The sequence below is a fragment of the Globicephala melas genome, chromosome 5 (genome assembly GCF_963455315.2).
Source record: "Globicephala melas chromosome 5, mGloMel1.2, whole genome shotgun sequence".
Classification (NCBI taxonomy): Eukaryota; Metazoa; Chordata; class Mammalia; order Artiodactyla; family Delphinidae; genus Globicephala; species Globicephala melas.
In genome coordinates this window covers 71,794,858-71,811,018 of record NC_083318.1, presented here as the reverse complement: position 1 = coordinate 71,811,018, position 16,161 = coordinate 71,794,858, and the positions used below count along the sequence as shown (strand labels likewise).

At 44.9% G+C, this 16,161-nt stretch overlaps 1 protein-coding gene across 1 annotated transcript in view; it reads right to left on the bottom strand.

The window, feature by feature from the left end:
• Nucleotides 1-13,247, bottom strand: part of SPATA18 (spermatogenesis associated 18) — a 29,769-nt gene extending 16,522 nt beyond the window's left edge. The window contains exons 1-4 of the mRNA XM_030880730.3: nucleotides 13,055-13,247; nucleotides 4,804-4,909; nucleotides 4,569-4,684; nucleotides 3,040-3,152 (exon numbers count right to left, since the gene is read on the bottom strand). Coding sequence (XP_030736590.1) covers nucleotides 3,040-3,152; nucleotides 4,569-4,684; nucleotides 4,804-4,909; nucleotides 13,055-13,141 — 422 coding nt within the window. The 5' untranslated portion in view covers nucleotides 13,142-13,247. The remainder of the gene's footprint in view (nucleotides 1-3,039; nucleotides 3,153-4,568; nucleotides 4,685-4,803; nucleotides 4,910-13,054) is intronic.
• Between the last annotated feature and the right edge of the window lie 2,914 nt (nucleotides 13,248-16,161).

Genomic DNA, 16,161 nt, shown 5'->3' with positions numbered 1-16,161 from the left:
AACTAACAGCTTTTAAGCCAGGGGGTGACTTGCTACAATAAAAGTATATCTATATTTGCTGTGTGGAAATGAGTTGTAGTACAGCAAGAATGGACCCAGGGAAGCCAGCTGGAAGGCAACTGGCTGAGGCAAAAGGTAACAGCGACTTGAATGAGGGCAGTGGTAGTAGAATAGAAAGGAGCATGTGTGGGAGACGTTTAGGAGGCAGATTCCACTGTTGTTCTAATAGATGTTCTAATAGATTGGATATAGGAAATGAGGACAGGTGAGATTTCTAACCAGAGTCCCAACATAAAATCCAGCAGTCTTCCCTTGTCTAGGGCTCGTCAAACCTGAGCAGACCTGTCCCCATTCAGCACTCTATTGGAATTTGCACCTTTGCAACTGAGTCACAGCTAAACTGGTCTCCACGGGGTTAGACATGGGAACCTCCTGGGGTGGGCCCCTCATTCCACATTAGGTAGCACCCTGGATTTAGAGACAGGTAGGCAGAGTAGTGGAGGAGAGAGCTGGCTACCATAGAATGTGGGGAACAGCCTCCATCATTTCTGATGCCTTAAAAAATGGAACATGAACCACACGTGGGTTAAAAAACAAAAAGAGGGAAAAGCAAAAGGGAAAAGCACCTTCCTGTGTGCAACTTTCAAATGGCAGAGGGCAGTGTGTATACAGATAGGGAAAGTATACATACAAATGATAAAGCAGGGACTTCCGTGATGGCGCAGTGGTTAAGAATCCGCCTGCCAGTGCAGGGGAAACAGGTTCGAGCCCTGGTCCGGGAAGATCGTACGTGCCGCGGAGCAACTAAGCCTGTGTGCCACAAGTACTGAGCCCGTGCGCCACTACTGAAGCCCGCATGCCTAGACCCCGTGCTCCTCAACAAGAGAAGCCACCACAATGGAAAGCACGCACAATGCAATGAAGAGTAGCCCCCGCTTGCTGCAACTAGAGAAAGCCTACATGCAGCAACGAAGACCCAACACAGCCAAAAATAAATAAATTAATTAATTAATTAAAAAATGATAAAGCAAACAGGACAAGGGGCATGTGAAAGGGTATATGGGTGTCCTTAGTACTATTCTTGCAAATTTTCTGTATTTGAAATTATTTCCAAATAAAAAGTTTTTTTTAAAAAAGCATGCAGGGCTTCCCTGGTGGCTCAGTGGTTGAGAGTCTGCCTGCCGATGCAGGGGACATGGGTTCGTGCCCCGGTCCGGGAAAATCCCACGTGCTGCGGAGCGGCTGGGCCCGTGAGCCATGGCCACTGAGCCTGTGCGTCCGGAGGCTGTGCTCCACAACGGGAGAGGTCACAACAGTGAGAGGCCCGCGTACCGCAAAAAAAAAAAAGCGTTTAGTCATCATTTTTGGTCCATGATGCCCCTGATGGGTAACTACACAGCCATAGTGACAAGAGAGGCAGGTAGGAATTCCTGGCTCCTACGGATTCTGACCGAAGACAAGAATCAGCAAAGTCGCGAAGCTTTGCCTCACAACCAGAGGCAAATGGAGGCAGCAGCAGGGGCCAGCGAATGCGTGAGGAAACTTAACCAGATGAGCCACAACTCAGCGCCCATCAGCACAAGACTCCAGTGCCCAGGTAGAACCAAGGCAGCAAGAACCCAGAGGGCAGTACAAGACAAAAAGCCCCTCTCCTCCATCACCAGGAGAGCACGGAAACAGCCCTTCACCCCTAGACGCCTGTCTAAGGAAGGAGGAGGACAATGAGACCCCTTGAAAGGGCAAACACAGCCCCAAACAGAGCTTGGAATTAACTGCATATTTACACAAAACGAACTACGATAAACCAGAAAAGAAGTGGCAGATTTAAGGTTCCTTCTTACCCTTCTCCAAATCAGTTGACGTTAGTTGAAATAAGTCATACGAATTCAGAGGAATTAGGCATCTTGCACAGTTCATTTGTAAATTTTGACTGCTGCAGCTGTAAAACTACACACTGACAGTGGTTCCAGTTGGAAAAATGAATGGGAATGTGTAGAGGTAACCCTGTTACCGTGTGTGTGTGTGAGAAAGGAAAAATGTCTGGAGTAAAATATGCCAAAATGTTAACAGGCATGAACTAACAGTTGATTTTCATCTTTATACTTTTATTTGTTATATGCATTCTGACAAAGGAAATGTGTATTACTTTTATAATCGGACAAAATTAAATCAATCAATAGAGATGTTTTCCTTAGAAGGAAATCTAATCAGAGAACAAGGCAGAATGCCATACCCTATTCCATCACAAGCCTTAACTAGTGACAAAAGAATCCCTTGCCATCCTCTACATGTCAGCCATGGAGCAATGCTGTGGTAGGAGAAACACCTTACTGATGGATTTTTATTAGATATGTTAAAAGCAGCTGCATCACATCTGTCTATCTCCCTCAAGTACAACCCAAAGTTTGCAATTTTCTTTGCAGTGATTCCTTGAACTTGCTACCCTGGCTTTGCACACAGCATACATCTGAGATCTGTTACTGCCAGACATTGCTTAACTTTTTAAAAATACATTTTTATATCTAAAAGTTATTCCAAAATCTTGAATGGTTCTCAGCTAGGCGTGTATAACCTCTAACTGACAGATAGATGAAGGCTGCTTCATCTTACTTTTTCTCTCTTCCTCTTAATTTTTCTCTTTACCTGATCTTTCACTCTCTTTAACCCTTCCTCTTCTGCCTCTTTTCTTATTTTCCTCCCCAAAGTTAGATTTTCATGCAACAATCTTTCTCTTTCATACATATGGACTGATAGTGGGCCTATGGAAAAGGAGGAGCCCCAGGAATGAAGCCAAGGGGACCAGGGTCTTAGGGATCATAAAGTAATATAGGAATCTTGTCCCCAAATTCAAAGACACTGCCTCCCAACTCATACACACACACACACACACACACACACACACACACACACACATATACACACATCATATGACTTATTTGCAAATGTCTACATTTTACATGAGCCAGTATTCTCCTTTCAAACTTAAAAATTAAGAACAGGCAATTCTTTTTGGAAGAAAATAACTTGCATTCCTCTTACTCGTCTTGAACCTGGTTGAGTTGATTACGAGTTGCATTCAAATCAGCATCTAATTGTTGTATGTCCCGATCCCGAGCGCCAAACTCTTTACGTCCGTCCTTATCAAACGTGTCCTGGAATGGTACACAAATCAAAACAGAGTCTGGATACATGAAACCGCATGGGCAGATTACAAAAACACTACGCTGGAAAAAAGAAGTCAAGTACAAAAGGGACGTAATGTATAGTTCCATCTTCATGAATTTCCCATGCAGGCAAAATTAATGGAGAGTGATAAAAATCAGAAGAGTGGTTGCCCTGAGGGTGGAAGGAGGGGACTGGGAAGTGGCATAAGGGACTGCTCTGAAGTGATGGAAATGTTCTCTATCTCGATAGTGGTGTGACTTACAAGAATATATCCATTTGTCAAAATTCACCAACCTATGGTTTTCACTACCGGTAAATGATACCTCAGATTTTTAAAAAAGACAGTGAAATATCATCGTACACCTTTATACCCAAAATAACATCCACAGGGGGTAAAAATCTAAGAGGCATATGAAAATCCCCACATAAAAATTTGTTTAACAACAGCTGATGTCTCCAGAGCCCTTACTACATGTAAGTTGTTTCGCAGGTTTATCACGTTTAACTCTCACAGTGACCCTGTTAGGTCAGCAAAAGCATTGTTTCCATATAACAGATGAGGAAACTGAGACCTAACAGGTTGGACAACCTACACAGGACCATAGAAGATAGACTAGGATTCTGTCCAGTGATCTCTAAGCAGGAGTGCTTTGGCCACTACCTCATAAGGCCCTCTTGCTTAGAACGGCCTGCTCTAAATGGTTCAGTTTTTGAAAGGATTTTATGTAAATCCATATAAACATTTAAAATCAAGGTTACAAATGTTTTGCCTATCCAGACATAGTGATACCAGCGCCTTAAGCAAAGTATGCGTTGTCTTTCCAGTCTGGTCCTCAACTGTTAAAACACTGCCACTGTCGCATGGAAACCACCAATATCAACCACAAATGATGACACTCATGATCGATCTACCAGAATTGAGTTTTCTTCTTATCTTGGAAGTTTCCAAGTAGTTTTGTTTTACTCTTTCAGAATACTGAGCTTTCCCCCATCTAATGATCTCTTTCTCTTCTGACTCCGCCCGGTGGTACCCTGTCTGGGTGGCTAACTTGTTGTTTAAAAGTTACTATTTAGTGCCTAATGTGGGCCCAGCAATGTCCCAGATGCAGACCATCACCAGGACCTTTTCACAGCTGAGGAAGCAGGGGCTTATTGAGTTGCCTGAAGCCATACCACCAGTAAGTAGGCAAGGCTGAGATTTTAATGCCGATCTGTCTTAGGAGAAAGCTTAATCCATTATGCCACGTATTACTGTATATAGAAACTCACCTTTTCAACCCATGTCTCAATTCACTAACTAGAGTTGAACCCCTCACTAGGTAAAAACCATGTCTTACATATGTTTGAGTCCCCAGAGCCTGATCAGGTGCTGAACACCTAGGAGGATCCTTTAGCATCCCTACCTGTAGAGAGGGGACCTTGCTGTCAACAGGTTTTCCTAGGGAAGCGGCAGTAAAGGAGGCCTCCAGCCAAGGCAAAAGGCGCGATTTGATTGTTTCCACACCATCATAACGTCCTCCTAGAAGAATCCACAAATCAGGTCAGCGAGAGAAATCCAACCACAGCAACCCAGTCAGAGAGCACAGAGAAGGGACAAAGAAAAGAAAGCAAAGACGGGGATGCATGGGCCATTCTCACCTTCTTGGGCTGCTGTAGCGAAGATCCCAAAGAGTTGTCCCTGCACTTTGGCGACTTGTTCAATGAGTTCGAGGCAATGATTTAGATTTTGATCACATGAGTTCTTCTGCAAAGCCAGAACAGTAGACATCAGTGCAATTTCCTTATTCTGGGACCCACTGCAGGTGATCAAGCACTTCACTTTACACAGGGCCAGCTGGCTCTGGTGTGCTCCCAGGGCAGAGACTGCTGTGTGCTCACAAAACACACTTCCCTCTCCTCCTGGGCACCCACTAGACTGCTTTCCCCAGCTTCCCTAGCGGTCGGTGCAGCTGTGTAAACCAGTCCCTGTTAGGGATGGGAAGTCATGTGATTGTCCTCAATGATTGTCTTCTTCCTCTCTCCCCACGTCTACTAGCCAAATGCAGAGGACCCCAAGGGCATAAGGGATGGTGGACCACAGGATTTAGAAGGTTGCTAACTGAACACTTGAATTGAACTGTCACATCACTGAGAAAGTTTTTTGGTGGGCAATAAGCCACTGAAACTTGGGGGTTGTTTCTATAGCAATAACCCTGACTCCCTACTCAATGGAACCCTGAAAAAACTTCTTTTAAAAGTAAATAGTCCTTTTGTAACACAATTTAAATCACTGCCTCCTAATTTACCCACTTTACTGGTTCTTACCCTCTACTTAAGTTCAATACGTGCATAAAGGGCACTACTTGCTAACAATACGAAGGTATTGCTGGTTTGAGGATACAATGGAGAATAAGACCAAAAAGATGGCCCAGGCCATACGGTGAGCCAGACAAGTGGGAGAGAGAGCAGAGTAGACAAGTTACCCTGCGGTGGAATGAAGTCTTACTATAGGGATGAGCACAAGGTCTATTCAAGAGCCCATTGTCTTAGAAAGTCAGGGAAGGCTTCCAAGACAAAGTGAAATCTAGGTGAGAAGAAATTAGGCAGACTTGGGGAAAGTCTGTCCCCAGAAAGAAGAAGCTAAGAGGTAGACCTCTCAGCTCTTTTTCTGCTTTTCTCATCTCCTTGGTGACCTTTCACCAATTCCTCGTTAGCCAAACCTCTCACTGATTCTAACTCCAAAGGAATGAATGCAACTACGAGCAACAAATTGTGTGGGTGTAAAAATGCATAGATTTATGTGTGACCTCAAGCCATAATAAGGCGCTAGCAGGGGGTACCTTCTGGGTACTACGAATCCCGAGGCAGGAAGTGGGAGCTAGAAACTGGAATGAAGGGGAAAGGTTCAGATGACCTCTAGGTAAAAGTTTGCGAGTAAAATGCAGATCTGTGTCAACAAGGGAAATGGTGCAGACAGGCAGTAAGCTCTTGTGGACAGAGGATATGCCTGGCCTGTCCACTGTTGCATTCCCAGCCCTGCATTCTATTGTCTGTCTGTATTCAAACTCAATATGTATTGGGTTGATGAATGAAAATGAGGCGATTCACTCACTATGGCTTTATTACATCCCCCCCAAATGCCAGGCACTGTTACTGCTTTACATACGTAAACTCAGTTAACCCCACTATAGTACCCTAGGAGATTTGGAGGGCCTTTGTCATCATCCCCATTTTCAGATGAGAAAACTGAGACCCAGAGAGGTTAAATAACATGGCCAAGCTTACTTTAGTAAAATGCCGGAACTGAGACAGGGTTTCAGAGCCCATGCTCTTAACTACTAAACTATAGTGACTTTTGGATCATGATTCGTGCCGGGAGGAAGAGGAGAAGGACTGGATGATGTGACAAAGTGTGAATGAGGAGGGCGCTCAGGGAGGCCTCTCTGAGGACGAGACACTGGAGCTAAGTTCCGGATGCAGAACACCAGGGAAAGAGCAGGCCGGGCTGTGGGAACAGCAAGGGCAAAGGCCCAACGGCAGGAAGGAGCCTGGCAAACTTGAACCAGAAGTAGGTACACGTGGCAGAGGACAGGTGGTCAGAGAGGTTGGCAGGACAGATCCTGGAGGGCCCAGGAGGCCTGGTAAGCAGTCCAGGTGGAATGGACTTGTTGTAACTGAGAGGAAGCTGCTGGTTTACCTTCCATGCCTGGTTAACGGTACCTGGGGACTAGCTCTGTTGTAGCATTGATTTCTGTTGTAGCCATTTCTTCTTCTGTCTCATCCTTCTATCCCCTTTTCCTTACAAGACTAAGTATTTTTGTTTGGGTTTGGTTTGGGTTGGGGTTCTTTTGTTTGTTTATTGTTTGGCCTCGCTGCACAGTTTGGGGGATCTTAGTTCCCCGACCAGGGATTGAACCTGGGCCCCCTGTAGTGGAAGTGTGCTGGACTGCCAGGGAATTCCCTGGTTTGGTTTTGACTGAGTTTTTTTTAAAGACTTTGTCTTTCTCATGTTTGTATCAATCATCACTAGTATCCATAGCAAATCGAAGGGCTCAAAATATTAGATGAATGAGTGAGCAAGTGAGTGACTTAGCATAATATTGACATGATCAGAACATATGGAATCCACAGTCTGAACAGCTCTCTCCATTCCTTCCTCATTGAACCAGCAGCTCCTTGCCCTTGCTGTTTTATCCCTGCACTTACCACAGTGAACTTCAATTCCCCACTTACAGCCATTTGCCCTCTGGCTAGATCATGCCATGTGCTAAGTGGACAGAGAAGGGGCTTGGGAGTCAAGCAGACCTGAGTACCTCAGCTCTGCTACCTGCCACAGTCCTGTGTGATCCTGCACAGGTTTTTTAACCTCTCTGATCCCATTTCCTATCCAGGAAAATGGGATAAAGCCTTGCGGAGTGTTAAGAGAATTAAATAAAAAAAAATGCACGTTCCGCACCTTAAAGGCAAAAGTTGTTCAACAGTTGGTACCTGCGAGTCACTACACAGAACTGAGTGGAGCAATGAACTGAGTAATAGGGCAGACCATGGTTCAGATCTAGTTCTCCACTTATTAGCTTTTTCTCCTAGAAAGGACCTTTTAAATATGAACTTCCATTTACTCGTATTTAGAAGGTGGTTGATCTCACCAGCTTACTTAGGTGCAGAGTAGAGGAGGTATGTAATAGTTAGCATTATGGTAGTATTATTACTATATGTTCCTGTGCTATGCCCAATGCCTGATACAAAGCAGGGGTTCAGTGTTTGTCAAATGAGTTTGTACACACGACTTAAATAACAGAAGAGAATATACCACGTCAGACAGTTCCTGATCCCAAGACATGTTACAACATGCTGCTGTTTCTAACACAAAGCATTGCACAAGACACTCAACCTGCAATAGAGTCACAGTATTCTACCAAACAATTACTCCCACAAGATAAATAGAGCAAGGATATGAACTAATTATATTGTCTCCTAATTCCAAAGCTCATTCATTCATAAATCACTGAGTTCCTTTCATTTGTAAGCTTTGGGCTGGCAGCTCAGGAAACAAAACTACATTAAAAAATAAAAAGTTGCCTGCTCTCAATGAGCTCACCAGCTGGTGAAGCCAGGATGGAGAATGGGAAACACACAGAAGATAAATAATTCCCTTAGGGCTTCCCTGGTGGCGCAGTGGTTGAGAGTCCGCCTGCCGATGCAGGGGACGCGGGTTCGTGCCCCGGTCTGGGAGAATCCCACGTGCCGCGGAGTGACTGGGCCCGTGGGCCATGGCCGCTGAGCCTGCGTGTCTGGAGCCTGTGCTCCGCAACGGGAGAGGCCACAGCAGTGAGAGGCCCGCGTACCGCAAAAAAAAATAATAATAATTCCCTCAGTGTTTATTAAATGCTCTAGGAAGACAATGAGCTGTAGAGGGAGCAAGATACACTCTGGTGAGGGGTGAGGGTAAGAGGTTAGGACACTTCAAAACGAAAAACAACAGGTACCAAGGCAAGAAACAGTAAGGCATACTATACAGGAGAAGGGAATGCAGGGTCCAGCGACCAGGTAATGAAGGACTTTATTTGCCACATGAAGGGCTTTGGGCTTTATCCCATCACTGAAAAGTTTAATGGAGCAAGTGGAAGATTTGCTTTGATTTTACAAGAATTACTCTGGCAGGAACAGACCAGATAATTTGGATTAGAGAGCGAGTCCTGTGAGACGGTAGTAGCTGTCTGGCTGAGAGATGCTGAGAGCTGTGGCAATGACAAGGGTCCCCTAAGAGTCCTTCCCAGCCCCCAAATTACATCTGTATCAGGCAAGGTCCCACTGATTCTAGCATTACCTGAGGAGGAAGTCAGGATGTTTGGAAACAGGTAAGAGGTATGAGAGGGAAGATACTGTTTTCAGACAGTTTAAAGGGTTTGAAGGAGCTCCAGATAGAGAAGTCCAGTGAGAGTATGTAACCATTACTGAGCATCTACCCTTTGCCAGCCAGGCACTGTGCTAAGAGCTTTAAATACATGTTTAAACGTTTCATTTAATCCTCAAAGCAACCCTACAAATTGGACACCGTCCATCATCTCGAATTCACTAATGAGGAAGACAAAGCTCTTAAGTAATTTGGAAGACATGGTGGTTCAGCTGGAACCTAAACCCATCCTTGCAGCTTCTGGAACTGGAGCCGAGCTCTCTAACACGAAGCTTTACCAGAAGCCGTTGGAAAGTCATCTGGATCTCAGAAAAGAGGTGACGGTTAGAGGTGCGGCTCTGGAAGCCTCCAGCAGAGGAAGAATGGAAGCCACCTGCACAGAGGAGGGCCCATCGAGAGGGGAGAGTGGGGAGGGGGCTGAGAGCGGGGCAGAGGGCAATTTAACTGTTTCAGAAGTGGGCTGAGGAAGAGGGGCCAGTGAATGAAAAACAAAGCAAGAGCAGTAAGAAATAAGAGGACACCCAGAAAGAAGGATGAAGAACGAGGAAGCCAAAGAAGATGGTTTACTCTCTGCTTCACTCATGCATTTACGTTCTCAACAAATCTTTATGGAGGAGGCTACGGTGTGCTGGGTGCTAGGGACCCAAGACAGTCTCGTGCCCCCAAGGAACTTATAGTCTCAGATAAACATGTAAACGAATGCAAAATCGAGTACTGCCTGCTATAATAAAGGTAGGTCCAGAATTCAGAGGTGAGGCTCAAAGGAGGAAGTGGTAAGAAGCCAGGAAGATTCAGGAAAGCCTTCACCCGAGGAGCCTTGTGGGCTCCCACTCTTAAAAATTCTAACTGCTCTAGTGTGGGATCTGGGCATTAGAAAGCTTAAAAAGCTTTCTAGATGATTTGTAGGTGTAACCAAGACCACAACGTTAATGGGAAGTGATATTGATTTAGTGAGTCTCATTCAGCTCTCCCTAAAAAAATTAATGAAAAAGAAAACAGAGTATATCACAATTACTAAAGAGAAGAACTATTTATGAACCTCTGCTTCAGTTATATAAGGGTGTATGTGTGCTATGTCGTGATGTAAAATGCATTCATCTCTATGGGTAAGTTTTAAAAACACTGTCCCAGGGCATAGGGCTTTGCCTGCGTTGAGAACCACTGGTATGGGGAATGAGGAGCCCCCGCAAAACGATCCCCTGTACAGCTGTATAAAAATTGGACTGGAGGGCTTCCCTGGTGGCGCAGTGGTTGAGAGTCCGCCTGCTGATGCAGGGGACATGGGTTCGTGTCCCGGTCTGGGAAGATCCCACATGCCGCAGAGCGGCTGGGCCTGTGAGCCATGGCCGCTGAGCCTGCGCGTCCAGAGCCTGTGCTCTGCAATGGGAGAGGCCACAACAGTGAGAGGTCCGCGTACCGCAAAAAAAAAAAAAAAAAAAATTCAGTTCCTCAGTTTGCACTTGCCAGAGTTCAAGTGCCCAATGACCACCATATTGGACAGTGCAGGTATAGGTATAGATATAGATATAGATATAGATACAGAACACGTCTGTCATCATAGAAAGTTCTGTTGGACAGCTTTGCTCTAAGACTTCCAGTATTGCTGGAGTGGTTGAGCAAGGGAGAGGGTAAGAGATGACATCACAGAATTTAAAGGACCACAGTTGTATAGGAGCTTGATGGCCATTGTAGGAACTCTTTTTCTGAGACAGGAAGTTTGGAGAGTTTTGCCAGAGGAGTAACCTGATCTGACTTGACATTTAGAAGAATCACTTTGGGTTATTTTTTTAATGATCCAAATAAAAGATGACCAAAGGTGGACAAGGGTGGCAGCAGCAGGGGTGGTGGAAAGTGATCAGGTTCTGCACGAATTTACAACTGGTACCCACGATTCTGCTGGTGAGAAGAAAGTGGAGTATGTCATGATAAAGACTATTAAGTTAGGAAAGAAGTTGGTGTTTGGGGCATGGGAGAGGCTAGGGTCAGTCTCAGGCTGATTTGACTTTGAGATGACAATAGCACAACTGAAAATGTCCAATGTACAGTTGGAGAAGAGAGAGCTCAGATGAGAATAGGACCTGAATATAGATATGAGATGATCAGCATAGGAGTAAGAGATGAAGCAGGAATGGAGGTAGAAGAGAAGATTTCTAAAGTCTGGCCCTTGAAGAACAGTTACAAGGGGGGAGTGGGTGAGGCAAGGAGACAAATTATTAGAGCCTTAGAAGAATAGGGGTGTTGAGAGTCAAATGTGACAGAGACGCCAAAGAGTTGAGAAGAAATGATGTTGCCCAGGGAATGGCCACAAAATTTGGAAAGCCATTTATCTCTTAGAGTGCAGTCTCTACTATTCATGTGTGTGTGTGTGTGTGTGTGTGTGTGTGTGTGTGTGTGTTTTAGGGGGCGGGGTGGGACAGGTGAAGAATCTAGATTAAAATGGTCTCAGTGAGAACAGAGGAATGGGATGCACCAGTGTCAGTGAGAAGGGAAAGTGCAATAAACTTTGGCATTTCTCAGTACTTACAGGTATTTTCAAAGCAATCATTTAATTTGGTCCAGCCACTACGAGTATCATTTGTGTTAAATATTGTCTAGTGACAAACTGAATACACTTTTTAATATTCCGAGTTAATTTAGACCACAAGCAAGAAAAACATTTTTTCTTGTAAGAGGGAGTTTTAAGAAGGGTGAATACATGTATAGGACTTGTTATTCTCAACCTTCTGAGACTAGGTAACAAGTAGCCACTTTTAAAGGTAGGTGCTAAGGGGAATCCAAGGCTTTGTGCTAGAGGTGAATTTTAGTTTTCCTGCAATCTCGGTGGAGAAGGAATAATCAGTGCTCGTTCTTTAAATGTGCGCGAAGGGGGTAAACCCTAGGAAGGAAGGCTAAGAAGAAACCTGTAACTATGCTTTGAGCTCCCCTCCTCCCAGGAGCCCTGGTTACAGGGTGGATAGGAAAGCCCAGGGACTCATGACAGCAACCAGTTGCATTTTTCCTGGTAGAATTTCAGAAACAAGCTGATCTAGACTCAAAAATTTGAGATCTAAAAAGGAACCTTACCTATCATCTAATTCCAGTCTCCCATTTAGCAGGGGAGGTACTGAGACCCAGAGGTTAAATAAGTTGATTCAGCTAGTTCTATGCAGAGCCAGACCTAGAAGCTAGGGGGACTGATTCCGTGTCCCCGGCTCTCTCTGCCTCCCTGTTCTACTTGCTGTGTGAAAATAGGACTCCCCTTTTTAAGACAGACCAACCGAAGCAAAATTCAGCACTGGAGTTCTACTCTCTGGGTGGTGGAGATTAACTGGAACTGGAGTGGGAGTGGGGATTAAGGAGATTTGAAGAACCCTTCTGGGTTTGATGAGAGAATATGGGCTTACACATGCCTTGGCAACAAGCCTTCTGAAATCTGCCCTGGTGTTGAAACTGTGCCTTACTTGCCATGCTGACCAGAACACAAGTGAAACCCGCAACAGTAACAACTGCCCGTTTCACTGATTTCTGGGTACTAACTCCTGGGTGTATTTTTATAAAAATCCATCCTGATACAACCACAAGTCATCCCCAGAGTGGGAGACTTGAGGAAAGGCAAGAGGAGGGATGTAGTAAAAATAATAATAATAATTCGAGTCGGGGGTATGAGGGTAGACCGCTGGCGGAGGGGATAGGCGGGAGAGTGGCAGTCTTGACCAGACCCCGGCGGCTCGCAGGGCTTTCGCGTTGCTAGGGCCGCCGGCGTCCTTGGCTACTGCTGGGTAAAATGCGTGCTCTCTTCCCAGACTCCGAGTCCCGCGCTCCGCACGGAGAAAGGGGAACCCGCACTTTCCTTCCTTCCCGGCGATGCGGGTCCGATGCTGGGCCCTAGTTAGGCATCACAACCGCGGGACTTGGCAAAGCGGCCACCCGGAGACCAGTGCTAAGAAGTCCCCGCCGAGGGTCGTGCGAGGAACTAGAGGGAGGGGCGAGCCCCGGGGGTCTCCCACCCTGACTCACGTTGTACTGCCTCAGCCAGGACTCTAGCTGGTTCTGCATCGATCTTAAAGATTCGTTGGAGACCAGTTTCCTCAGGTTATCCGCCATTGCTCGTTTTTCCGCTCGGCCCCGCTCTGGGAGATGGACTCGTGGACCGCGAGCCGATGTGGCGGGAAAAGTGTTATCTTCTGGAGGGGCTCAGAGCGCGGCTGGTGTTTCCATCCTCCCTCTCCGGTCGGACGGGGCAGGGTTCGGGAAGCCGGAGGGAGGTGCCCTGGGCCACAGCCGCCGCAGCTCATACGCCGCCCCGCGCGGTCTCCAGGCTTCCCTGCGGCTGCCCGGAGCCCCGGCCAGAACACCCGGGTGATTGTGAAACAAACCTTGACGTGAGCGCGCGGCTGTTAGGTACGCGCACCGCCCAGCCCCAGCCGCGCCCTCCGCCCGCCTGCAGCCCAGGCGCCCTCCCTCCGACCCCGGGGGTCCCGGGCACCCCGCGCGATGCCGCCGTTCCTCCCGATGCTGGTGGTGCTGCTGGTGGTCGAAAGCGAGGGTGCCCAAAGCCAGTGAGACTCCGGGTTGGGCCGGGGGCTGGAAGACGCTAAGACTACGGACGGCGGCTGCCCTACCCGCTGATGGGCTGAGACGCGCCCTTAGTGTAGGATGGGGGTCAGCTGGAGGCCTCTTGTCTAGAAAAGCAAAGGTCGTTTCTCCCTAGACGTCTTTGGTTAGGCTCTGAAGAAAGCACCTGTTTGGGTCCTTCCTTTATTCTTTCATTTCTCAAGGCTTTAATTCTTCATTTGTTAACACCTAGGGTTTTGTGGGTGCCCAGGTAAATAGATGTTAGCTCCAGGATGTTCACAAATTAATCAGGTTTAAACAAGATTTGGTCTATTTTTAGAATCACTAACACTCTAAAGCTTCATTTAATTATGAATTCTCTAATTGAGACTTTGTTCAAGTTCAGGGCCGGTTTGGCGCTATTTCAAAAGGGTGTATTAAGCCACAGTGACAGTTTGAACTACCTAAGAAATGAAACCGTTTCAACCATAATTAAGCACTTTAGAACCCTTATTTTCTATGCCATCAAATGATGTGCAGATTGCAAATCATCCTCATCTATTCATTAAAACAGTGTGGGTGGAGCAGGGCCTCAACTAGCTAGTTTAATTCAGTTCCTTTTCTTCAGGTATATGAGAATATATGAACATTGCACATGTCCACCTACCGTAAAATTCAGAATTTTTGCCCCCCCCTTTTTTCCTCTTAATTACAATGGTTTTAATGTCCTCTAATAAAAATGAAAGGCTCATTTCTGGAGCCTATGTTCTTACTATCTTCTATAGACCACAAAATAAGAACTATAAAAGTTCTCATCACAAGAAAAAAAAAACCAAACTTGTAACTATGTGTGGTGATGGATGTTAATTAGATTTATTGTGGTGATCGTTTCACAGAATATACAAATATTGAATCATACGTAATGTATTCTTTTGATTATATCTCTACAAAAAGAAAAACTAAGGAATATAAAAAGAACACACATTATTTTATCATGGTGCAATAACCATTACTAAACTAAAAAAAACACTATTCATTAGAGACTTTCTTCCTTTAAAAAATTATAAAGAAGGAGGAAGGGAATGGAGCAGAATCTCATAGATTTCTTAATTTAGGGCCAGTAACTGCACATTTTAATAGGCAATTGGAATCTTTGAACAGTCGGATTTACTTATTAATAAAAACCAAGTTGGAATATTTGCTTATATCAGATTGTGTTAAATCCTCTTCCTTGCTATGGACACTTTAATTAACTGCTAATCCTTGTTTATATCATCTTACAATAGTTCTTACTTCACAGGAATATTACAGACTAAATAAGATCATTCATGTGAAGTATACTTAGCACAGTGCTTGGCATATATTATAGCAAGTGCTTCCTAAATGCTATGATCACTGTTACGACGAATGTAGATCACAGTATTATATTAAACAGAGAAAACTAGGTTGGAAACAATGTAAATCAATGATAGCGTAATGACTGAGCAAACCATTCAATGAAATTTTCACACTAGAAATCTTGTTATTGAAGAATATCTAGTATCTAGGAATTCTTACTACATAATGTTAAGTGAAAAAAGCCAGACACTAAATTATATATATTGTGTTACATTATACAACGTGAAACCAAGGCATGACTACGGATGATTTTAATTTGCTCCTTTATACTTTTCTGATTTTCCAAATTTCTACCATGAACACAAACTGCTTTTATGAAAACTTACTCAGAACCAAAGTTACCCAAAAAATTTACCACCTTCAGAAAAATGTTAGTCAAAATATCAATATTTAAGCCAACTCAAAACAGAATATGCTTTGACCAAATGTTCCTATTACTAATTTAATAGACTATTATAGAGTCTTAGGATAAAATGGGTCTTTGAAATCACTTTACAATATGCTACCTGATGTTATTTATCTCTACAGTACTGGAGCCCCACAGCTAGATTCAAGACCCTTCAGGCCTCCAGTCATTTCATACACTTCTTGGTTTCTGTAGAATTCTGGAGCATGGCTGCCCATAGCAGGAACTTGATGCTTACTAACAACAAGCATAGTTCTTAAGGACTCAAAACAAAGGAAATGCACTTATTCATTATTTATCCCCCCAAAACTTCCAAAAGAGGATCTGAGATGGCTTACAGTAAAAGGCTTGTGGAAAATATCATTGTTAGATTTAGAAATTTGTGTGTGTGTGTGTGTGGTACGCGGGCCTCTCACTGTTGTGGCCTCTCCCGTCGCGGAGCACAGTCTCTGGACGCGCAGGCTCAGTGGCCATGGCTCACGGGCCCAGCCGCTCCGCGGCATGTGGGATCTTCCCAGACCGGGGCGTGAACCCGTGTCCCTTGCATAGGCAGGCAGATTCTCAACCACTGCGCCACCAGGGAAGCCCCCTAGAAATTTTTTTAATGGAAAAAATATGCCCCCAATTTAAGCTTATGTACTAAGATTGAGCCTTATTTTACATTTATTTCTGGGCTTTGTAGTAGTCAAGGCAAAAAGGAAAATGGGCGGTATGATTAGTACTATTTGATTTTAAAAGTATACATACTAATTTTTTGAATGAAAAC